Source organism: Leucopleurus acutus (genome assembly GCF_964270905.1).
Source record: "Leucopleurus acutus genome assembly, chromosome: 1".
In the NCBI taxonomy this organism is placed as follows: domain Eukaryota; kingdom Metazoa; phylum Chordata; class Mammalia; order Artiodactyla; family Delphinidae; genus Leucopleurus; species Leucopleurus acutus.
Window position 1 is genome coordinate 164,581,356 of NC_139142.1, and position 24,220 is coordinate 164,605,575.

The 24,220-nt window shown below is 44.5% G+C and overlaps 1 protein-coding gene across 2 annotated transcripts in view; it reads right to left on the reverse strand.

Annotated features, from left to right (window-relative positions):
- Positions 1–24,220, reverse strand: part of DET1 (DET1 partner of COP1 E3 ubiquitin ligase) — a 46,214-nt gene that overhangs the window by 5,428 nt on the left and 16,566 nt on the right. The window contains exons 4-5 of one of the 2 annotated variants that reach the window (XM_082837694.1): positions 21,130–21,321; positions 17,241–17,900 (exon numbers count right to left, since the gene is read on the reverse strand). In XM_082837694.1, coding sequence (XP_082693820.1) covers positions 17,711–17,900; positions 21,130–21,321 — 382 coding nt within the window. In that variant the 3' untranslated portion in view covers positions 17,241–17,710. Of the gene's footprint in view, positions 1–17,240; positions 17,901–21,129; positions 21,322–24,220 lie in introns of those variants that run through there. The other variant, XM_082837695.1, reaches the window with a different exon arrangement.

The window sequence follows — 24,220 nt, forward strand, 5'->3', positions numbered from 1 at the left end:
TCCCGCCTTCTCTATGCCTGGTGACTAAAGGATTTGTCCCGCTCCCCAGGCACAAGCCAGCAGTACTTCCTGCTTGGATAAGGGTTTCCGCTCCTCAACAGACGAGCACTTTAGGAGCACAGTGGGGCAAGGCGCTCATCCCAGAAGTGGACTAAGGAAGGAAGGCTTAGGGGGCTGCAGCTGCCGAGCTGGGCCTCTGCCCCAGTGACAGGGTGAGGGCATCATGGGTGGGCGAGGAGCAGTGGAACCACTGCTGGAAGGCCAGGCTGGGTGGCATGCTCTGTAAACAGCCCTCCTGAGCCATGCGAGGGTCATCATGGGCAGAGTGGGGGCAGGGTCGGGCTTGGAATGCTGAGGGAAAGGACTGACAAGGGGCTGAGGCCAGACTGGGAAGGCCCTGCAAGGGAATTTGGGGTGCCCCTAAGGATCCTGAGCAGGGCTCTAATCAGAGGCATGACAGCATCGGGAGGAGATGGAGGTGGTGGCCCGAGGAGCAGAGACACAGGATAAAAGGGTTCCAAGGGCTTCCCTGGTGGCAAAGTGGTTGAGAGTCCGCCTGCCGATGCAGGGGACACGGGTTTGTGCCCCGGTCTGGGAAGATCCCACATGCCGCGGAGCGGCTGGGCCCATGGGCCACGGCCGCTGAGCCTGCGCATCCGGAGCCTGTGCTCCGCAAAGGGAGAGGCCGCAACAGTGACAGGTCCGCGTACCGCAAAAAAAAAAAAAAAAAAAAAGGGTTCCAAGTTCACATGTCCTCCCACAAGCCCCGGATTATAGGAGCCCAGCTCCGTGGGCCTTATTAGCTATCTTTTATAAACAGACCCATTCACTCAGCTGGCTTTCATGTTTCTTCAAAAGCAGAACACTAAATGGAACACCAGAAAAGAACATGTTGTCCATTTAGATCACACCAAAAGCATGTGCTTTTGAGGGGCAAATGGAAAATAGCCAGTAGAGCACTCAATAAATATGTGTTGAATGTGTCAAATGCATGAATGAATGTATAAGCCTAGAGCAAGCTGCCTTGGGCGGGGGTGGGGGTGGGGGGTGGTTCCAGGGGAGTCCAGGTCTGCCCTGATCACAGGCAGTGCGGCACTGGGCAGCCTGTTCCTTGGCACCATCCCTCTGCTCCAGCACACCCGGTCCAGATTCACTGAAGTGCTGACTGATCACTAGAAGTTTACAGATCTCTTTACTGACATGACATCTTGACTTAGTATGGCCAAAATAAAACTCTTGATTCTCATCCCTTCCCCAGAAACCCTTTCCCTCTCCCAGTCTAACGTAAGGTAGCTAATGAAACCACTTACCCAGTTCCGGCCAAAAAACTTTGGATGCATCCTGGATTCCTTTGTCTTACCTCTACGGGGAACTCATTAGCTGGTCCAGCTGGCCCTACCTCCAAAATATGTCCCAGTCTGACCACCTCTCACCATGTCTACTGCTACACATGTCTACTGTCTTGTCTGGCTTGTTGCCTTGGCCTCCTAAGTGACCTCCCTGTTTCCTACCACCCCTTCCCCTGAGCACAGCCCATTTTCCACGTAGCACCCAGAGGGATCTTTTTAAAATATAAACCAGATAATGTCACTTGTTTATCAGTTTCCTAGTTTATGTTCTGTCTTGTCTACTAGAATGGAACTCCATGAAGGCAGGGACTTGTGGATTTGCAGTGCCCAGGGCCTAAGAAAGTGCTCAGTAAACACCTGTAAATCTCACCGAATGAAGGAGCCTAAGCCAGTGGCTGGAGTGAGGACCTCATCTCCAACATCAGTCACCCAGGCTGCCCTGACTGGCCCATACTGCAGGGAAGCCGATACCCAGCTGCAAACTCAGCCATGTTCCAGATAATGCCATGAGAATGTTGACGAGCATTAGAAAATGTGATTTTTTAAAAAAGGTTTTCTAGAACATTCCTGGAGAAATGGTCCAAAACGATAAGGAGAAGACTCTGGATTACCAACAAGATGAACAACTAAAATGATATATAGGAGTGGATTCTGGAGTGTTATCTAGAATTCAAAACATTAGCCAGTGTCTGATTCTGAAAGGACACCATACTGATGTCCCCAAAATGTGACAAAAGAATTTAGAAATGAAAACAGTGGGGATGTTTTCCTTCTTCTTTTTTTAAATAGGTACTTAATAGGGCTTCCCTGGTGGCGCAGTGGTTGGGAGTCCGCCTGCCGGGGCGGGGGACGCGGGTTCGTGCCCCGGTCTGGGGGGATCCCACATGCCGCAGAGCGGCTGGGCCCGTGAGCCATGGCCGCTGGGTCTGCACGTCCAGAGCCTGTGCTCCGCAATGGGAGAGGCCACAACAGTGAGAGGCGCGCGTACCGCAAAAAAAAAAAAAAAGGTACTTAATAAATATTTATTGAATGAATCAACTGCCTATGTAAATGAAAAAGAAAATATTCCCAAAATATCATTCTAAGTTTTAAAGTATAAGACAGATTAGAATGGTTCCAGAAGCAATATTCTGGAAAGGGGTCACTAAGGAATCGCAGCATTCCATACACTCCTCCAGTGGCTTACCCATATAGTCCCCTGGCCCCAAGCTACTCAAATATATATTTCATTGTCCTATTACTTTCAATGTATTTTTGAGAGCTGCTTCAAATCCTTTGTGAAATGAGGCAAGAAACAGACAGAAGGGCAGACAAAACCAATGAAACCAGCAGGCCCAAATCAAAGCAGATACAGAGGACGTGGACAAGAGGCGGACTGAGTAGGACAGGAGAGATACCACTCACCAGTTACAGACAGACATTGGGCCCATCATCTTAGTTTTACATCTCACTTTCTAGAAGGGAAGAGGTTCTCTGAACCTTTGGAAAAGCTCCCTGGCCATCAAGAGGTGGAAGATTCCACGGCCTTAGCGATGGCCCTGTCACCTCCTGCTGCCATGGGGACAGAGATTAGCAAGCACTAAGCTCCCCGGGCTCGGAGGTGCTGGAAGGGGCAGCCAAAAGGGCCCACTATGCATCTCTACCCGGTGGTCACTGAGGTTGCTGGGCACACCTAATCCAGCTGTCACCATGCACTTGCCCTCCTCTGCAAACAACAGCTGGTCGGGGCTGGGCTCCACGGCTGCCCATCTGCCACCCGCCCTCCCTGGCCAGAGATGCTCAGGTGTCCTCAAGACAGCCCTTATCCCTCACAGCACCACCCCTCCCATCCCCTGGATTGGTTCTGTGGCTCAGATGGGGATTTTCCACCCTTCCCACGAGGCCAGCCGACTGCCAGCAGTGAGTCCCAGATATGCCATCTGCCCTCAACTATCCCACGCCCTTCCTTCCCCAGGGCCCCTTACCACATGCGGAGGGTGCAGGGGGCTGAGCTGCAGACTCTGAAGTCCATTTGAATTCTGGCTCCAGCTTTGCGACCTTTGGCAAGTTACTTATTCTCTCTGTGCCTGAATCCTTATCTATAAGATGGGGACAAAGTATTTCAGAGAGCAGAGCTGAGTCAGTAAGTCAACACAGATAAAGAATTTTACACAGTGCCTGACTCAGGTGCCCGAGAAATGCTAGCTCTTTATTTTATTTTCTTTTTATTTATTTACTTATTTATTTGGTTGTGCTGGGTCTTAGTTGTGGCATGCACGTGGGATCTAGTTCCCTGACCAGGGATCGAACCCAGGCCCCTTGCATTGGGAGCTCAGAGTCTAAACCACTGCACCACCAGGGAAGTCCCAACTAGCTCTTTTTAGAGCCCTGCATTCCCTCGGACCCTCCAGAAGGCACCCCGACAGCAGACCTCTCCTTTAACTCAAACAGAGCCTTCAACTCCATCTGTCTGCACTCGATAAGGAAAGCTAAAGAAGCACCATTATAACCCTCTTCGGAAAGCGTCCTGAAATCTATGAGGACCTTCAGAATCTAGTGGAAAGGCCTGCACGCTAATTCTGGCTCTGTCAGTGACTCCCTTATTCTTGTTCTCTAGTTGGTTTCCTAGTCCATAACCTGGGAATCATGCCGCCTAATCCTCATTACTCCAGTGGCAGAATCCCACTAATTGTATGCTGTTTCCAGATGTGAACTGGATTTAGAAAACACAGTTTTATACTAAAATATCAGTATTTGGGGGCCACTGCCCTAGGAAAGGGTCTCTCCATGTACCCCTCCTGTCCAGCGGAGTAGGAAGTCTGCCACGGGTGGGCCAACTGGCAGAGCCTCAGCTATGAGGCCTCTGTAGGGGGAGCTGGTCTTTGCTCCCTATTAGAACTCAGAAAATATAGAATCCCACAAACCCAGAAAGAGGTTCCAATGCTGGGGGAAGCAAACAAATGACAATGGCACTCAATGGTCTGAAAAGCAGAACTGCGGGGGACAGCCCACGAAAGGCAATGTAAGGGTGAATGGAGGCCTCGAACCTGAAACTGTTGGGCGTTTCTGAATTGCATGGCCTCTGACTTGGTGATGCCTCACCGCAGTGATGCTGCAGCGCACGACTGCCTTCCGTCCTGGGATCCCTGCAGCACCGGGTGGCCGAGCCCAGTCTCTCTGTTCTATTTTCTAGAGAAAGTGTGCAGAGGACATGCTCTTCCCCGGCCTTCCTCCACACCCACCCGAGCAGGCGTCCTGTGCCTCACACAAAAGAAAAACCTGGTAGGTGTCTGCAGGCTGAGACGAGCTGGCCTTTGCCTGTGCAGTGGGGGAACTGGGAGGGGGTGGCTTCCTATTTTCACTTCCTCCATAAGCAGCAGCTGGAAGGGAAGCCAGACTGAGGGCTGCCATCCCCCACGGCCTCTCTAGAAACGGAAAAGCTAGTCCTTTCTCACCACGGGTAGAATGATTTGAAAATGCCAGATTAACCCTTCAAACACTCACTTGCGCCCACCCAAACCTGGGGAGAGGGTGTGTGCTCCCTGGGAGAGGGGCTGCCTAGCCTGGCACTTGACGAGCGCTTTCTGCCATGGGTACTGGGCACCAACTACACAGCAAAGGGGGCCCAGATGTGCAGTCTCTAATTTCATCCTCACAACAACCCTCGAAAGTCAGTATTATCATGCCTTTTTATATGTGAGAAAACGGGCTGAGAGAGGCAACGCTCTAGCGTCATAGACTGAGAAGGTGTGGAATGAGAATTCTAGAGACCAAAGTCCCAGCCACTCACTGGACTCCCTCCCGCAGGGAGTGGTCAATGCCTCTGGCTGGGGTCCACTTCTCTTCCATTTCCCCTCCTCTCCCCTCTTCTCACCAGGCTAACCCCTCTCATCCTTCAGAATTCAGCTTAGGCCACAGCTCTGCCAGAAGCCTTCCTGGACCCCACCAGCCTAGGTCAGGTGCCCAGGTGTCTGCTCCCCTGGCTCCTATGCACCCATCTCTCACCTGTTCTCAGTGAATCCTCATCTGCTCTCAGAGCTTCTTTCTCTGCCTCCCCATCTGGTCTGTCAACTCAGGTCTGCAAAGACCATGGCTTACTGTCCTTTCAGCCCAGTGCCTAGCTCAGGCTGCGATGCTCAGAAGCTCAAGAAATGTTTGTGAAAAGAATTAATGAGCAAATACAAGAGGACCCCTGCAGAAGCAGCCTCCCTCACACTGCTGAGGATACAGAAGGGTGCAGGGGTCACACAGCAAACAGGCCAATGGATCGGTGAGGTGGGTTATGCAAGCCGGAGGCACACTCGCCCAGTCTAAGACGGCACCAACTGTGGGACTGCGGGCCTCCTGACGGCAATGTGAAAATGCAGGATATTTTACACACCTTCAAATCTGTAAAAACACCACATACACCTAAAAGGCATGTCACTGAGCAGCATCTCATCTCAAAGCGTCCAGTTTGCAGCCTCTGCAGAAGCATTTGGGAAGAACTGGGGCCCAGAGTCTGGTTCCTGAGTAGCCGTCTCTCACACCCCTTAAGGAGTGGCAAGTTCAGATTCGGGGCTGTGGCTGCTGCTGACATCTCTGTCCCCACTCCCCTTTCCAAAGCCCCTGGAAACCCAGAGCAGTTGGAGCCACCAGGAACGAGGCTTTTCTTTTCCCCTTGCCTGGGACAGGGTGCCCCCAGGGCCTCCAACACCCACCAAGTCCTTCCTGAAAGGTAGGCTCCGCCTACTGTGGGGCAAGATCTCTCTCTTCCCCTAAAGTCTCCCAGCTGCACTTCACAATCCCAGCAGACTTTTTTGGACCATGTTGCTCTGTCTGTATTATAGCTGGTGACATTCTTTCTGCTCTCATCATGAACTTGAAGGAGTGGGGTGGAGTAGGCAGGCCAGGAGCTTTAGCACCATATCTGGCTTTGCAGGAATAACAGGTTCAGATCACTCACTTCCCCTGGAGAGCCAGCCCTAGACCCAGGGACCACCCCCGCTCACCCCCACCCCAGGCTGTGACAGCAGGTGGGCCGGCCACCCACCTTGTCTGGAGAGAAGCAATCAGATGTGAATCCTGCATGTTGCTAGGGAGCAACTGGTAACAGCTGGCTGAGAAATAAGTTGTGTCCCTCGGAAAGCATGTTCTTGGCCTCTAATTAAATGCTGCTGCAGCGTCTCTTCCTTCAGGGAGCTATAGAAATGTGCCGAATCAATGCAGGCAGGAGCAGGCTGGGAGCAGCAGGTTCACAAGCCTGTTAAGGCCCCTCCTGTCTGTGCAGAGGAAAGGCTCAGGGGACAGGAGTGAAATTGCTAAACCTCCAGGAGGTTGGTAAAGTAAAGAAAATCCTGGCCTCAGACTACTCAGCTCAACTAAGCCCACAGAGTGGCTACCTAATACCACTTCTGCTGTTACAGGTGAATTCATTGGTTAAACACTTTTTAAAAAGCTCATTAAATCCTACTTCTGGGTATATATCCAAAAGAATTGAAAGCAAGATATCAAAGAGATATTTGCGCACTTACATTCATAGAAGCATGATTCACAATAGCCAAGAGGTGGGAGCAACCCAAGTGTCCAGCAATGATGGATGAATGGATAAACAAAATGTATAATACTATATACATATAATGGAATATTATCCAGCCTTTATAAAGGAAGGAAATTCTGACACATGCCACAGCATGGATGAACCTTGAGGACATTGTGCTAAGTGAAATAAGCCAGACACAAAAAAACAAATACTGTATAATTCTACTTATATGAGGTAACTAAAGTAATCAAATTCATAGAGACTGAAGGTAGAATGGTGGTTACCAGGAGCTGGGGTGAGGGGGAAATGGGGAATTATTGTTTAATGGGTATAGAAGTTTCAGTTTTGCAAGCTGAAAAAGTTGTAGAGTTTCAGTTTTGCAAAATGAAAATGTGTAGTGGGCTTCCCTGGTGGTGCAGTGGTTAAGAATCTGCCTGCCAATGCAGGGGACACGGGTTTGAGCCCTGGTCCGGGAAGATCCCACATGCCGCGGAGCCACTAAGCCCGTGCCCCACAACTACTGAGCCTGCGCTCTAGAGCCCGCGAGCCACAACTACTGAGCCTGCGTGCCACAACTACTGAAGCCTGCGCGCCTAGAGCCCATGCTCCACAAGAGAAGCCATCGCAATGAGAAGCCCGCACACCGCAACAAAGATTAGCCCCCGCTCGCCACAACTAGAGAAATCCCATGCACAGCAACAAAGATCCAGTGCAGCCAAAAATAAATAATAAATAAATAAATTTTTTAAAATGTTGTAGAGATAAGCTGTACAACAATGTGAATGTACTTAACACTATTCGACTGTACACTCAGAAATAGTTAAGATGGTAAATTTCATGTCGCGTGTTTTTTACCAGTTACAAATTAGGAAAAAACTCATTAAAAAATTTTAAGTAATACATGTTTACAGTAAAAGAATCACAAAGATAAAGGGGATAAGGTAAAAATTAAATATCCACCTTCCCTCACCCCCAGACCCACTCTCCACAGAGAATCATCATTAACAACATCTTCTGTGGGCCTTCAAAAATGTTTTACAGCTTTAAGAGCATGTATGTATTTATGTCTTTATTGATTTCAATTTCATTTCAGATTTTAGTCGTTTTTCTTTTTTATAAAAAATAGCATCACACTAAACACACTTGTTCAATTAATATATCTCAGAGAGCTTTCCAAATCAATATGTATGGATCTGTTTCATTATTTTTGACAGGTGTATCAGACCCCATTTTAGGGACATTTCATAATTTATTTAGTCTATCTCTACTGATGCACATTTAGTAGTTTCCACTTTTTCATCATAAAAAAGTTGCAATGAAAAGCCTTAGGCATATACCTTGGTCACATATGCACACGTTTTGGCTTACTAACACAGAATTTAACTGGGCTAAAAGATATGCACATTTATTAAGACACTACTCTTTGTCTTTCAAGAAATCTGAATCAACTTTCTCTCCCACTAACAGTGGGTGAGAGCACCCTACCTTCTTGACAATATTGGGTCATCAAACATTTTTAACCTTTGCTAATCTGATGGGTGAAAAATAAATATTATAAGCATTTTTCATACAGTTGTTGATCACGTGTATTTATTTTTTCTGTGAACACCCTGATAATAATATTCTGTGCCCATCTTTTCTTTGGGATTGTTCATCTTTTTATTATATATTTTTTAAATGTTTTAAGCTAAGGAAATTAATGCTTTGATAAATGGATTGTCATTTGCCATTGGATTTTGTTTTGATATTTTTTGCCAAGTTTTCATTTGTATGTATTCAATTTTATGGAGGTTTTTTTTTTTCCCCTTCTTAAAAGGGGCTTACTCACTGCAAAATTATAAACAGAAATCTAGAAGACAATGGCACCTCAGCAATTATAGGCCCATTTTGTGTCCCTTATCTTTCTCCGACCTTGGCACTTGCTGCCTGCCCCTCCCTGAATCTTCTCTTCAGGAGACTCATAGAAATGTTCCTTCTCCAACTTTCTCCATTAAGTCTTTTTTATGAAACTTGCCATCTTTCTAACAAAATGTTTTCCAGTCTTCCAAAAGTCATCTCCCTACTTGATAACCAGGAAAATCCCCTCTCCCTCTAGGATTTTGAGTGGATGTATTCCGGTTATGAATCCCTGTGTCTTCTGCTTAACCTCATCAGATAAGGTTTTTTTTTCAATGTCTCCGCAGTTTGTAATGTGAAAACATATGCATTTTTTCATTTTCTCAATAAAAATGATACAAACTTGTTTTTTCAAAAGGAATCTCCATCAAGATTCTAGCATGCCCACTACTTCAACTTTTACCCTAACTTACACTGAGTTGAGAACCACTTTTCAGATAAACTTTATTTTTAAAAAAACATAAATAGAATAACATTTAAAGTTTAAAAAATTGACTTGGAAAAACAATCTAGAAGCAATTTATTTTGAGTAACACATTCCTCCATAAGGACATATTTCAAACCTCATAACGCCCAACAAAAGCTGTTGAGGGAAGCCTGAAAATTACCCTTTACTTCTTTGTTCCTCTGTTCAGAATATTTCCATCCTTCCATCCTTTTTTTTTTCTTTTCTTTTAGTAGAAATATAGACCCCTCTCTATTCTCTCAACAATTTACTAAGGATAAGAGACAGCCTCTTCTTCTAATCTTGGAAAGTTAAGAACTAAGCTTGGAAGAGAAAGGGTAGTTGAAGACCAGGCAACCTCCAGTCTCAGGAAGCCGAATGGGACCAGCCAGGAAACCCGCTTCTGCTATTAGAGTTACTGTGTACTACTTACTGCCAGGCGGCAGTTTCAAACAGCTCTCCTGGGGCACTGTAACGCTGCCTGCAGGGGACAGAACTTCATCATCAGAGAGTTAATGAAACAAGGAGAAACAGTGGACTCCCACAAAAAAGCAGTCCACCACTCAGTTTTTCCATCCTAACTCCACACACTCAAAGACTGGTTACCTGGTCGCTTTACTGATGGTGGGATGGGTGAGCCGGGGAGAGGGCAAGACACCTCTTTCTTTCAAAGAGAAGGAGATCGGTATCTGAAGACATTACCAGACTAGAAACTCAAAGGTTGGGACTATGACTTACACAATCTTATATTCCTAGTTCCTCGCATTTAGTAGGTCCTCCATAAGTGTTTAATAAATGAATGAAATAAGCCAACCAGGGTTCTTCATGAGGCTGCAGTCACCTGTAGGCTTGACTGGGGTTGGAGGATCTGCTTCTAAAAAGTCACACGCACATTTTGAGTGAGGAAGAAGTCTCATTTCCTTGCCAAGTGGGCCTCTCCAGGAGGTTATCTGCGTGTCCTCATGATATGGCAGCTGGTTCCCCCAGAGCGAGTGATTCAAGAGGGGCAAGGTAGATGCAAAAGCCAAGCCTTGAAATGTCTTTTATAACAGAGCCTTGAAAGTGACACACCACCACTTCTGCTGTTTACTGCTCACACAGACCAATCCAAATACAATGTTGGGAGGGGACTACACACGAGCATGAATCTAGGAGATGAGATAACTGTGGGCCATCTTGGAGGCTGGTTACCACAATGTATCACTAACAAAAAGAACCCAGATAATTCAACCATGGCAATGTTTTTTATTACCTGTAATTACTATTTTGTACAGTATGAACCATGCCTTTTATTTTCTGATGTTTTGACATCTTGGGGCCTTGCTGACCCTGTAGGGAATGCCCCTCCCAGGGTTAGCTAATTCCTAGGGTTAGCAAACAACCTTTCTGGGAGTGTGCCTTTCATTACACACCAATCCAGAGTCAGTACCTAACCAGCTCCTTTATGGCATTATCCAGCTGCCCTAATCACCCAGGGCCTGATATGAGACAACTAGTGACAGCCCTTTGTCCCAGAGCCCACCAAAATTATTCAAATTAGCCAATCCCAAGCCTATTCACTCTGACTCGCCTGTTCCTTCTTGTAAAAGCCACCCTAGAGGCTCTTGCACACATTTTCCCCTCACTCTCTCTGACTCCTGATTGACCCGGGTGCTTCCCTATGCCATGCTTCCTATTTCTAGTGACTTCTGAGTATAACAAACTTCCCTCATGACAGTCATCTCCATGTCTGTGTGTCTTACCATAACTGATTAAAACAAATCTCGATACTCTTAAAATGTATACCTATTCAAAGAGCATTTTAGACCTTTTTTAGATTGGAGGCATCCAAGCCATGATGAAGAATACCTAGCTTCATCAGCACTCCCTATTTGACCTCATGTCTAATTTCATTTTCTTCCTATATTGAATCACGTATCCCTAGAAGCAAATCAGCTTCTGCTCAAAGTCAGCATGAAGTTTCTGACAAATTGGTTCACACCTTAATGATTACTCCTGTGATCTGCATGAAATGGTCACACTAGACCTCTCACTACATTAAGAAATTCTTCCATTTATTCCAAAGGATGGAACAGTTTCCCCTTCATTCATTTACCTTGCTTGGTGTTTGATAGGCAAACCTTTCACACCAATCTCAGCATGTCAGTAAAATTTCAATTACTAGTGTGGATCTTTCTTTCTTTAGTTCTAAGCAGCACTTAGTTGCTGCTTTGCAAAAAATACAGCCTCATGTTCATTCCTCCAATGGCAAACCTTTGCTTCACTAATACCGAAATAAACCCCACTGCTTTGCTTCTGTACCTTTCTGAGTACAAAATAACCTTTCATTGTAATATCAAATCACAGTGCATTCTTTTGGAAGACATCTTACACAGCACATACATTTAACATATGTGGCATCAATAATGCGTATTACTTGACAGAAGTGATGACAATATGAAGAGCATGCTCAACGTGCACATGCACAGGTGGTGACAGCAGTGACGTCACAACTGCTGCCTGGCTGACACTCACAAGATGCCAATTAGATACACTCCTATTTTGAAAATTTGAAAAATGCATCCCAGAACTGATGCAGTGAGGTAAACACCTTCCCACGTAAGTTGCTTAGCAGAGCTTCTGGTCCATGGTAAGCCCTTACTAAATGCGAACGATCAAAAACAACAACAGGGCTTCCCTGGTGGCGCAGTAGTTGAGAATCTGCCTGCCGATGTAGGGGACATGGGTTCGTGCCCTGGTCCGGGAGGATCCCACATGCCGCGGAGTGGCTAGGCCCATAAGCCATGGCCACTGGGCCTGCGCATCCGGAGCCTGTGCTCTGCAACAGGAGAAGCCACAATAGTGAGAGGCCTGCGTACCACAAAAAACAACAACAACAACAAACTCGTGGCAAATGAAGCTCCCTCTGTCCAATGTGTCTGGCTGCAAAGAGGGTTAGGGATGTTCTGATCTTCTCAGACCTGGGTAAGTGGAGACAGAGGTAATGCCACCAGTCTCCTGTGGGTGATCAGGGCTGGACCTGGAGCAGGGCAAGCTCTTGTTGCTTGGTCACCAAGGAAAGGAGGAGTGTTTAGTTAATGCTCATTTAGTGCTCGCATCAACCCTGCAAATGAGAAATTATCCCCATTTTAGAGGAGGATAAACTGAGACTTCGGTCAAGTTCTTATTATCAACCCTAGGGCTACAAAGCTAGTAGCACAGCCCTCATTTGCAAGCCCGATCTGTTCTCATAATTCTATCAGAGCATGCTCTGTAAAGAATCTGAGTCTGGGACTTCCCTGGCGGTCTAGTGGTTAAGACTTCACCTTCCAACGCAGGGGGTGAAGGTTCGATCCCTGGTCTGGGAACTAAGATTCCCACATGCCCCGTGGCCAAAAAACCAAAATATAAAACAGAGGCAATATTGTAACAAATTCAATAAAGACTAAAAATGGTCCACATCAAAAAAATCTTAAAAAAAGAATCTGAGTCCTACTATGCATCTCTCTGCTTCCTACATTGTTTCTGCCTCTGATAATCAAATGCTGTACGATGGAGACAGCCTTCAGAATTTTTTTTTTTAAACAACAGAGGGTTATAGCTATAAAGGGTATACACTGAGCAGATTAATGTTGTAAACAAAATTACCCCCAGAACATCAAAACCACTTAATACGCTCCATTGCTTTGGAAGCACACACTGCAGAGAACCATTATGCTGATTACCAATAATTATAATCTACTCATTAAGAAAAGTCCCTAAGGGCTTCTACAAAGGAACACTTCATGGCTGACATGGAGTTACTCTGTGTACTTGAAAATAATGAAGCTACCGTTCTTTTAAAAATTATCTAATTTAGGCTTTTCACTGATATATGTGCTTCTCTGTAAGGACTCTAAATGAAAGAGGTTCTGCTAAATTTAAATGGACGTTTTCTCCCAAAGGTCCAGAGCAGCTTCAAACTGACTGTTGACATGCCAGCTCCCTGCCGAGTAGGGCTGAGAGGACAGAGGTATTTAATCTGAAAGGTATATCCCCTGAAGTCTCTGCTTTTCTTAAACATTTTGGTTTCAAAGAACTTGTTTCTCCAAAGATTCTCGAGATTTATTGGATGAACATTTGTGGAGAGAAGACACTAGGATTTACTTAAAGCAGCTTTAAATCCTTTAGAAACAAAGTTAATGTAAACACATAGGGGTTGAGAACTAATTATGGGTCAAGTACTCAGTGGGCTGAGTGCTTTACCTCCCATTTTAACTATAATCCTTTTAGGTACAAGAAACAGCCAGGCCAGCTCAGGGATGCCTGCACAGGAGAGCCAGAAATCTTACAGAAATCCAAGACTAGGAATCATAATTGGGCCTCACGGACACTGGAACTGAATCTAGGAAGGTCCCCAGACAGCAGGAATTTCATGACTCTTTCCACAGGCGACCTGCCTTTCTCTTTGCATCTATTAATTTGCTTTCAACTGCAAGAAACAGAAAATCTAATTCAAAGTGGCCTAAATAGTAAGGAAATTTACTGCCTCACCGAACTGGAAATCCAGATGTAGGGTGGGTTTCAGGGTTGGGTCTGAATCAGCCAACTGTGTCATCTATGATTCCGGTTCTTTCCTCTTCATTTTCCCATCCAGAAGGCCAGCTTCATCCTAAGGCTGATTCTTACTGAATATGATCACAGGGTGTTGCATGGTGAGAATATGGGCTACATGTTTCCTCACTAACATATTCTAAAGAGAAATGTTTCCCCAGAAGCCCCAGAAACCTTTATCTCATGGTATCATTGACCTGAACTAAGTCACATGATATTCCTAAACTAACCCCTTATGCTGACTGGTCTTAGTCTAGTTCTAGTCACTAGCAAGGAGTATGGGACTACCATGATTGGTTTAGACTGCTCAGGGCACACCCCTAGAGTGAATTCATATATGTGGGGATTGGAAAAAAGAAAAACTGAGAATAATTCCTAAGTTTTTGCCTCTAGTAAATGGGTAGACACTGAAGTCATTTGGGAAATCTTGGAGGAAAAACAGGTTGGAGGTGGAGGTGAGAATCAAGAGCATTGCTCTGAATATGCTAGTTCTGAAATGCCTGTTAGATCTCCAAATGAAGAGGCCACATAAGCCATGGGATATATGAATTTGGTGTTCAAGGAAGGGGTCAGGGCCAGAATTATCATTTCGAGAATCATCAGCTTATACCTAGAATTTAAAACCATGGAATGGATGAAATCAACTTAAGAAAGAATATATAGAGAAAAAGAGGTGAGGATCCAAAGCCAAGGGCTGGGCACTGCAACATCTAAAGATAGAGCAGAGAAACAGCCTGCAAGCAGGACCAAGAAGCAACAATTAAGGACTTCCCTGGTGGCGCAGTGGTTAAGAATCCACCTGCCAGTGCAAGGGACACGGGTTCGAGCCCTGGTCCGGGAAGATCCCACATGCCACAGAGCAACTAAGCCCGTGCACCACAACTACTGAGCCCGCGAGCCACAACTACTGAAGCCCGCGTGCCTAGAGCCCGTGCTCTGCAACAAGAGAAACCGCCGCAATGAGAAACCTGCCACACTACAACAAAGAGTAGCCCCTGCTCACCGCAACTAGAGAAAGCCCACGCATAGCAACAAAGACCCAATGCAACCAAAAATAAATAAAAATTTAAAAAACAAAAAAAAGAAGCAACAATTAGTAAGACAGGAAGAAAACCAAAAATACGTACTATCCTAGAAACCAAGTGTTTCTTGATATACAGAGAAATCAATTATGCCTAATGTCAGGAGGCTTCCTAAGAGAGGGAAAAGAGGTGAGCACTGTATTAGCAACATGGAATCACTGGTGACTCAGACAAGGGCAGCTTCAGTGGAGTAATGAGGACAGAAATCTATCGGAGTGGGTTGAGGAAAAAAGTGGGGAAGTGAAAACATGTACAACTCTTCTGAGAAGTTTTTCTGTGAAGGTCCCAGAGAAATGAGCAGTAACTAAAGGGGGAAATGGGGCCAAAGCAGGAGTTTTTAAAGAAGAAAGATCCTCGAACATATCTTTATGTTAATGGGAATGACCTAACAAGAGAAAGATGGAGGAGAGAGAAAATAATTGCAAGAGCAAAGACCTTGAGAAGTCAAAAGGAGACAGGATTCAGTGAAGAGGTGGAGGGGTTGGCCTTTTATAGTAGCAGGGCTATTTCATTCAGGAGGAAAGGCAGAGAATGGGCATAGAGGCAAGTCACATGGTTGACATGGTAAAGGAAAGATAAGGAATCCCCACTTGATCGTTTCTATTTCTGCCATGAAGTAGGTGGCAAGGTGATCAGTGAGAAATCAAAGGAGGGGCTTTAAAGAGAAATGAAGATGTGAAACGAAGAAATGAAAACAGCAATTTCAGGGAGTGGGAAATTAGACAAGAAAAGTATATGAGGATTGCTCAGCAGTTAGAGGTGATGAAAAGATCTAAGATATGACCAAGGGAATGCATGACTAAGGTGGAGGGAAGTGTAAATTAAGCCTCAGAAAGGCTAGGAAATTGGCTCACTGGTCACACAGCTAATGAGCAGAAGAGACAGGATTCACAGTGAGGCCCGAGTAACTCTACACTCTGTGCTCTTTCTGCTCTGCCAAGTCTTCAGGTACAATCACACAACCTGGTATAAAGAAAAGGCTACAGGTAAAGGGCTTCTACCAAGAAAGGTTCACTCAGCTCCACAAACATGTGACAGCTTTGGGACCCTGATTTCCTCATGACCTACATAGAATCTGGGAGAATGCTTCAGTATATTTCATCCATCCAGATGGCCAGTGATAGTGTTCAAGCTCTCCCTTTGGATTACTGACTTGTCTGGCCTATCTCTACTCCCTCCAAGCCACCTTCCAGACCGCTGAAAATTATCTTTGCGAAATTCATACTACGCCTTCCATTGCATAACACCCTAGCACCGTGCACAAGGTTCCTCTTTGTGACTCAGTCCTGTTGCCCTGGGCCCCCCACACATCTTGTGCTGTAGCCATTAGATTATTCACCGTTTCACAACCGTGACAGCCCTACTGATGCTTCCATGCCATTGCACATGCTGGATCTCTCCTTGAAATGTCCTCTGCCCTGGTTCACATGACAGATTCCCATTTACCCAGTTTCAGTGTCCCTTCCCCAGTATAGCCTTCCTTCTCTGCCTCTCCTTCAGCCCCCTCCACTGTTCCCAGATATACACTATTGGGGCTTTTACCATTTTGCATTATAATTCTATTTGCCTATTTCTCTCCTCACCCTCAACATCTTGGCACAGCATCTACCTGACACACAGTAGGTGCTCAAATCTTATGTTGAATACTGAATGAGAATTAATTTAGCTGTTCGAAGATGAAGATTATGAAATAAGCTGAACTGTTTTTGGTGGGGCTCAGCATCTCATATCACATTTATTATGTTCCCAAGGGAAGTCAGTACCTAGACGGTAGAGGGATATAGGATCCAGCCGTCTGCATCCACGGCTCCTTTCCCAGACTGCTCTGAAAGCTACCTTCAAAGTCAAAGGCTACTAAACAAGCTTACTACATAAATGGTGGGCACAGTATGAAGATGAAACATAAACATCCTGACAAGCCCTGTGGAGGAGGCTGAGAAAGTGACAGAAGGATGCTGACTGGTGGCTGGCAGGTGTTTGTAGGAGAGCAGTGATGGCTCAGCCGTCCAGGAACAACCTGTCTGATCTCTTTAGGGACACCTGGAGCTTGCCAGCTCCCACTACCCAAATTACAGTAAGTGCTGCACAGTGTTTGTTTCTGCTGTGGCAGTGAGAACCACTCACTCTTCCACCTGCACAACGCAGATGGTGCAGATGGGAGCGTGCTTCCACACGAGGATGTACAATTATGCCCAGTTCCTCCAGCTGTAACAATTACCAGGAGAACACCCGAGGGAAGGAAACAATCCCGACAGATAGTTGTCTTCCACGCTAGCACACACCACTTAGTCCTCCCAAGAGCAGCTGCTGGATCTATGGCCTCTAGTCCCTTTCACAGTCCTTCCTGGAACTCATGTATTTGAAAAACATTTGGTGAGATCAGAACATAAGGCAGTCATTAAACAGGATATATTTAAGTAAGAAAATACCAAGGCTTTATTTTTTTTTTCTTATAAAGACAGCCCTGCTATTGGCTAAGTGGAAAGATGTACACACTTCTCATGAGTAAACAAGATTTACCTGCTTCAGGCTGCATACCATAATGCCAAAGAAGTGACATGAAGGAGGCAGAGGTGTAATGCTCTCATCTTCATAGCAATAAAATGCAAAATAAAAAAAACTTAAACGGACTTAATTAATGCTGGGCATTCCCACAGGGAAAAGGCAAGAGGACTTTAAGTCGATCGGTAGTTGTACTGTGTACGACAAAAAAATTCCATCAGGCTGAGCCACCTGGCTCTCCCCATCTGAGGTATACAGTCTGGAACCGACAAGGCTGAGAGCCAGGAGCTTCTGCTTTACAGTCCACTGAGATATGAAGGAGGCAGAGTCTTGGAAGACCGGATGACCCACTCTGGTGAGGCACCTACGTGCAGCAGTGTCGCATATGGAAGTTGACAACATACTCAGCGTTAGTCCTCTGCACAGAGATAGCAAAAGGCTCGAAAGGGTGGAAGGTGAAGGCAACAAGGCGTCGCACCGTGTGGTTGATGGGACGGCCCAGTAAGCCTGCCTGAATCTCAAACTTGAGCAGACCAGAGTCCCGGGCATAGAACCTAAACAGAACAAGAGAGAAGGAGAGGATGGGACAGATACTGACCACCGTCTTGAAACCTGAACAGCAGGAAAATGTGCCAACTCGTTATTTAACCTCACTGATGACATCTCCTCTAACAGCAGCCCCAGGTTATTGGAACTGCAAAATCACCTTTGTCTGATCAGCTCATTTTACGGGCAGGGTGATTATGAACTTCCCTGTGCTGTCCTGAGTCACTGGGTCATTTCTCTTTCCCAAGATGACCCTTAGTTACAGCCTTAACTACAGCCTCCCCTTTTCCAGTAGCTACCTGCCCAAGATTGCCTAGGCCAGGACTGGAAATGAAATGTGAGCCACATACGTTATTTTAAATTTTCATGTAGCCACATTAAACAAAGTAAAAGGTGAAATTAATTTTAATAATATTTTATTTAACCCAATATTGGTATCTAAAATATTATCATTTTAACCTATAATCAATATAAAAGATACTAAAAAAATTTTTTTATTGTACTAAGCCTTTGAAATCTGATGTGTGTTGACACTTGAGCACATCTCAACTTGGACTAGTCACATGTTAGTGATGTCAGTGCTCAACAGCTACATGAGGTTAGTAGCTACTATAGAACAGTGCAGATCTAGGCCTATATTTGAGTTTTTCACTTTTAAGAATAAATTCCTTTAGAAGGTTCTTCTTTTTCACACACATATACAAAATACTAAGTAGTTTTTACTTTTTCATCTAACACAGTAAGAATAAAGATGCTCCCATCCATCCCAATACTTAAATAAATGCCTTTTTCCCACATGCAAAATAAGTGCCCTGTGAACTTGGGAACTAGAGATGATCAGCAGCGTTGGGGCTGAACTGGGGGAAGTTCTAGAAAATAAAGAGCTCTGAAATAAAGAGCTCTATAATTTCCCTTTTGGGAAGCAAATATATACTAGACGTAAAGATATTCATACCCCTTGACTCAACAATCCCATTTCTAAGAACTTGTATCCTCAGAATTTAATTTAAATGCAGTAAATAGTGACATGAATAAAGATGCCTACTACAGCATTAGCTCTAATGTAAAAATGCAGAGAGAATAATGCTCAGTAATAGGGGAATAGTTAAATCAATTATGGTACACCTACTTGATGGAATAATATGCCACCATTAGGACTGTAACTGTGAGGACTATGTAACAATATGGAAAAATGTTTATTAAATAAAAGCAGGCTACAAAGTATTATGCCAACCATGATTACAACTGTGTAAACGTAAACATGCATATTGGCAAAGACTAGAATGGAATATACAATAAGTGTTAGAGTAATGGCATTACCTCTACAAATGACTTTTATATCCCTACATTTCTCATTTTAAATTAAAAATAAAGAATTACAAGAGAAATCTTTTAAGTCAGGGTCAATGGCATTTCCAGATTTGTTTAATCTTTTCAAATCAGAAAGGCAGGGAAGTAAAAAAGGAGAGAAATGTATCTCGTGCTTCGTGACAATATCAAATGAGGCCTATTATCTGCTTTTATGTGTGAAAAACACATTCACCTTACCCACATAGTCCCCAGCACACAAAGGGCTTATAATTTAAAGTGAGCTGTTTGAGCTCCTAAATGTAACTACCAGTTTACAGGAAATATGGGGGAATGAGAAAGGCAGTAAATACGCCAGAGATGCAATGAGCAAAATCTAGAATGTGGTGAATACTACCGGACGAACAACCTGGTTTCTTCAACTATTTCACTGCAAAGAAAGTAAGAGGGAAGCAGAACCCATAGAATAAAAAAGACTTAAGAGGATAGCAACCAAATACAACATACACACCTTGTTTAGATCTGGACTGGAACAAACTGTAAAAAGACTATGCACAAGACAATAGGGAAATGTGAAAACTCACCAGATATCGATGATCTTAATATATTTTTGTTAATTTTCATAAGATGGAATAATGGTATTAAGGTTGTATGTTTTTAAGTCCTTACCTTTTAGAAATTCATACTGAAATATTTACAAGTGAAATGCTATGACACCTGGGATGTGATGGTCCAGGGTGGCAGTTGGGAGGGGAGAAGTGGTGGTAGAAAGAGATGAAACAACACTGACCATGAAGTGATAACTGTTGAAGCAGAGTGATGGGTACAGGGAGGTTCATTATACTCTTCTACTTTAATATGTTTAAAATTTTCCATAGGGCTTCCCTGTGGCGCAGTGGTTGAAAGTCTGCCTGCCGATTCAGGGGACACGGGTTCGTGCCCCGGTCCGGGAAGATCCCACATGCCGTGGAGCGGCTGGGCCCGTAAGCCATGGCCACTGAGCCTGCACGTTCGGAGCCTGTGCTCCACAAGGGGAGAGGCCACACTAGTGAGAGGCCCGCGTACCGCAAAAAAAAAAAAAAAAATTTCCATAATAAAAAAACTTTTTTAACTGGCTTTTGGAACCTGACTGCAATTTCTCAAAGGAAATATTACAAATGGTGATTAAGTGTTCAGAGTATGTTACACAAGCCTATTTAATACACAATGAAGCTGGATTATGAAATACTATCTACCACTATTTCTATGTGAAAAAGACCTTCCAAAATCCAGCTCAGGGCTCCAGGAACACACCTCCCTTGAAATAACCCCACTAGTGGCAGTGGTGCCAGTTCCTCTCCCTAGTACCTATTATAGCACACAGAACCACCCAAGCTCCCGGCACAGACAAGCAGGTCTGTGAATTGGACATACGTGAGGAAGGCATTGCTTACAGGAGATTAGTTTCAAGGTTCTAGCAATAATACAGTGATCTGCATTCCAAAATTCTTCCAAGTGAAGAAGCATGAGTTTCTCCAAAACCTGCCTGTTTCCCAAACCGTCTCTGCTATCGTTTCTATTAGGTAACATGAGAGGATAAAATAATTTGAGCTGGATAAAATTTAAGTCTCAATTATAAACACTATTAAGAAATGGTATTAGATTATTAAATTGAAAAGTATGGTTTCCTTCTCTGGATACCCTGAAAAGGGAACAACACTTATCTGAATTTGATGTTTTGATGAGAAGCAAAGAGCAGAACTAATTAATTTATGAGATTAGTGCCTGAATGATCAAAGTACCCACCACATTATAGAAATAGCCTACCCTCTGAATTCAACCCATGAGTACAAGTGGACAGAGTCACAGTGAAATGATGTTTAAGAAATAGAGAAAGAGAAAGCAGGCCACCTCCTCAGGCAGTGTGCAGCTGAAGCAGGGATGGTGTACCTGATAGGGTGATCTCCACAAGTCTTGGGCCGCTCCATGACTGACACCCACTTGTCATCGTAGCTGAAGAGAGACAAATCAAGGTAGGGGCTACCACTGTAAGACTGGGCGCTGATGGGGAGCTGACCCAGCAGCCGGCGTACTGCCTCTGTGTGCCCTCCATACTTGGCATTTACAATAGTGTCTTTAAACCTAAAATAAAGCACCAGTGAGGAAGGCTATGTTAGTGGCACACAAACTGCACTGGGTTTTAAATTGACAAACATATGTCTAAAAACAACTCATTCTGAAAACAAAATCTAGATATTGAATTCTGACACATCACAAATCTGCCTAGCTACAAATATTCTCAAAAAGCAAAAACAGAATGAGAAATTGGGAACATTAAGTTACTATAGAAAAGTTAGCAAATATTCTACAAAAGTTAACAACAGTATGACTAATCTATGACAAATATTTCTACTCAAACTTATTTCCTCCAAATAGCAGCCTTAGACTATATTAAAAATGAGTTACACAGAGCAGAAAATCCTGAACAGACACAGCCTCTGACTCTTCTTGGGATCAGTTATAAGCCAACTTACATCAAACCTTTTGACAAATTACTCATTCTTTGTTTAAATAAAGTTTGGGAGCTTGCTACTTATACTTCTGCCAAAACTCCAGTATCTAGAAGAACAGTAACATGGATACAGAATCACCTATCTGACTTATCATTAATAATAACAATAGAGCAGTTATTTCTCACAATTATAATGAATACTAAATTTAATACCCTTTGACCAAGTATTTCTATTCTTCTGGAAATTTGCCCTAAGGAAGAAAAATCCCTGTGCACGTTCAATATAGCACTGTTTATGATAATGAAAAATTGAGAGAAAAATTAAAAACCTAATAGAAAACCGTAATTTTCAAAGATTATATGGTAAAAGAGGAAATGTTTATCATAATGGTAAGTAAAAGAAGTAGGCTACAATCTGTATATATAGTATGATCAAAAACACACACAGGGGCTTCCCTGGTGGCGCAGTGGTTGAGAGTCCGACTGCCGATGCAGGGGATACGGGTTCGTGCCCCAGTCTGGGAAGATCCCACATGCCGCAGAGCGGCTAGGCCCGTGAGCCATGGCCGCTGGGCCTGCGCGTCCAGAGCCTGTGCTCCGCAACGGGAGAGGCCACAACAGTGAGAGGCCCGTATACCGCAAAAAACAAAAAAAACCACACACACAAATTGATGCCTTAAAAAAAAAAACTGGTGGAAATACATCAAAATGGTAATAGTTGTGTTTGTGTAATGACATTTTAGATTTTTTTTAACCTTCTTTTTCACTTTCCTATAGTTCCTTAGAAAATATGTCAACTGTTTATCAGCTTGATTTTTCTTTTATTCTCTATATTGAAGCATATCATATAGTTTAACAATCAAGGGGAAAATAATTTTTTTAGTCCAGGGGAGAAAATACGACATAACACCTCATCGCTGAAACTAATGGAATAAAAAACTTGAATGTTCAGGACTTCCTTGGTGGTGCAGGAATCCGCCTGCCAATTCAGGGGACACGGTTTTGAGCCCTGGTCTGGGAAGATCCCACATGCTGCAGAGCAACTAAGCCTATGCGCCACAACTACTGAGCCTGCGCTCTAGAGCCCACGAGCCACAACTACTGAACCCACATGCCACAACTACTGAAGTCCGCGTGCCTAGAGCCCATGCTCCACAACAAGAGAAGCCACTGCAATGAGAAGCCCATGCACTGCAACGAAGAGTAGCCCCTGTTCGCCGCAACTAGAGAAAGCCCACACGCAGCAACAAAGACCCAACGCAGCAAACGATAAATAAATAAATAAACAAACAAACTTGAATGTTCGTAACTTTGATGAGACCAGAAGGATTGATTAGATGGGTTTTGATTTGTTTTCACTGCTAGCCTGCAGTGCTAGATGGACATTAACACTTCTCAGTTCCCCCAAAAGAAAGCCTAGTGTTAACACTGCTCTTCCATTATTTCTCTTGACAGTAATTTTCACAGCCTCAGTGTAAATCATAAAATTAAACCCTGGGCCACACAGAACTTATTTCTTTCCCTTTCATTTGAGCTGATATCAAAGATCCTGGGCTCTTTGGTTTCCAGCCCTTTGTCAGTGAAGATCTAGTACTCCAATACTGCCTGACTCACTGGCTTCAAAAGTTGGCTTCGAATGATGGGGCTGGCCCACAGCTTCATGATAACCACAAATCAAAGCCTCCGTGACAATCCACGGGCTGAAGCAGCTCCTATTTCCCGGCAGCACCCACCATCTCTACTCTCCAGGCTCCCCAACAACTAAAAGATGAAGCAGTGGGCTTCCCTGGTGGCACAGTGGTTGAGAGTCCGCCTGCCGATGCAGGGGACACAGGTTCTTGCCCCGGTCCGGGAAGATCCCACATGCCGCGGAGCGGCTGGGCCCATGAGCCATGGCCGCTGAGCCTGTGCGTCTGGAGCCTGTGCTCCACAATGGGAGAGGCCACAACAGTGAGAGGCCCGCGTACCGCAAAAAAAAAAAAAAAAAAGATGAAGCAGTCATCCCTCTGATGTCCTCACCTGATTAACTCCTAGCTCACTGTCACTGTCCAACTACGCCTCTCTTAATTCACGATTTCAAAATTCTCAGAGATGATCCTTCCAACACCACAGCTTCCTAGTTCCTGGACTTCCTTTCTGCCTCAGCCACTCGTTCCAATGGTCATATCCTCAATCTCACTCTTACCAATGACTGCACCCCCCTGTAACAGGATGCAGCACCACAGACTCCAACTATCTTCTCTCCTACTTTTCCAGCTAACTCCCTCTACTCATCCCAGCTTCAACATCCTTCAGACCCAATGGGACCTAAATTCCATTGACTCTACCAACTTTTTGCCATCATACGCCTTCATCATGACCTCTTTTCCTTCCTTAGCCAGCTTAAATTTCACAATCATTAAAATCACAAAATTTATATCCATAAACTCATGGGCCCTATATCCATGGGCCCTTAATGCTGCAGGACACTCATGCTGCATTCCCACAGTCCAGCGAGTCTCCTACTCTCTTAGAAGACTATTTCATCCC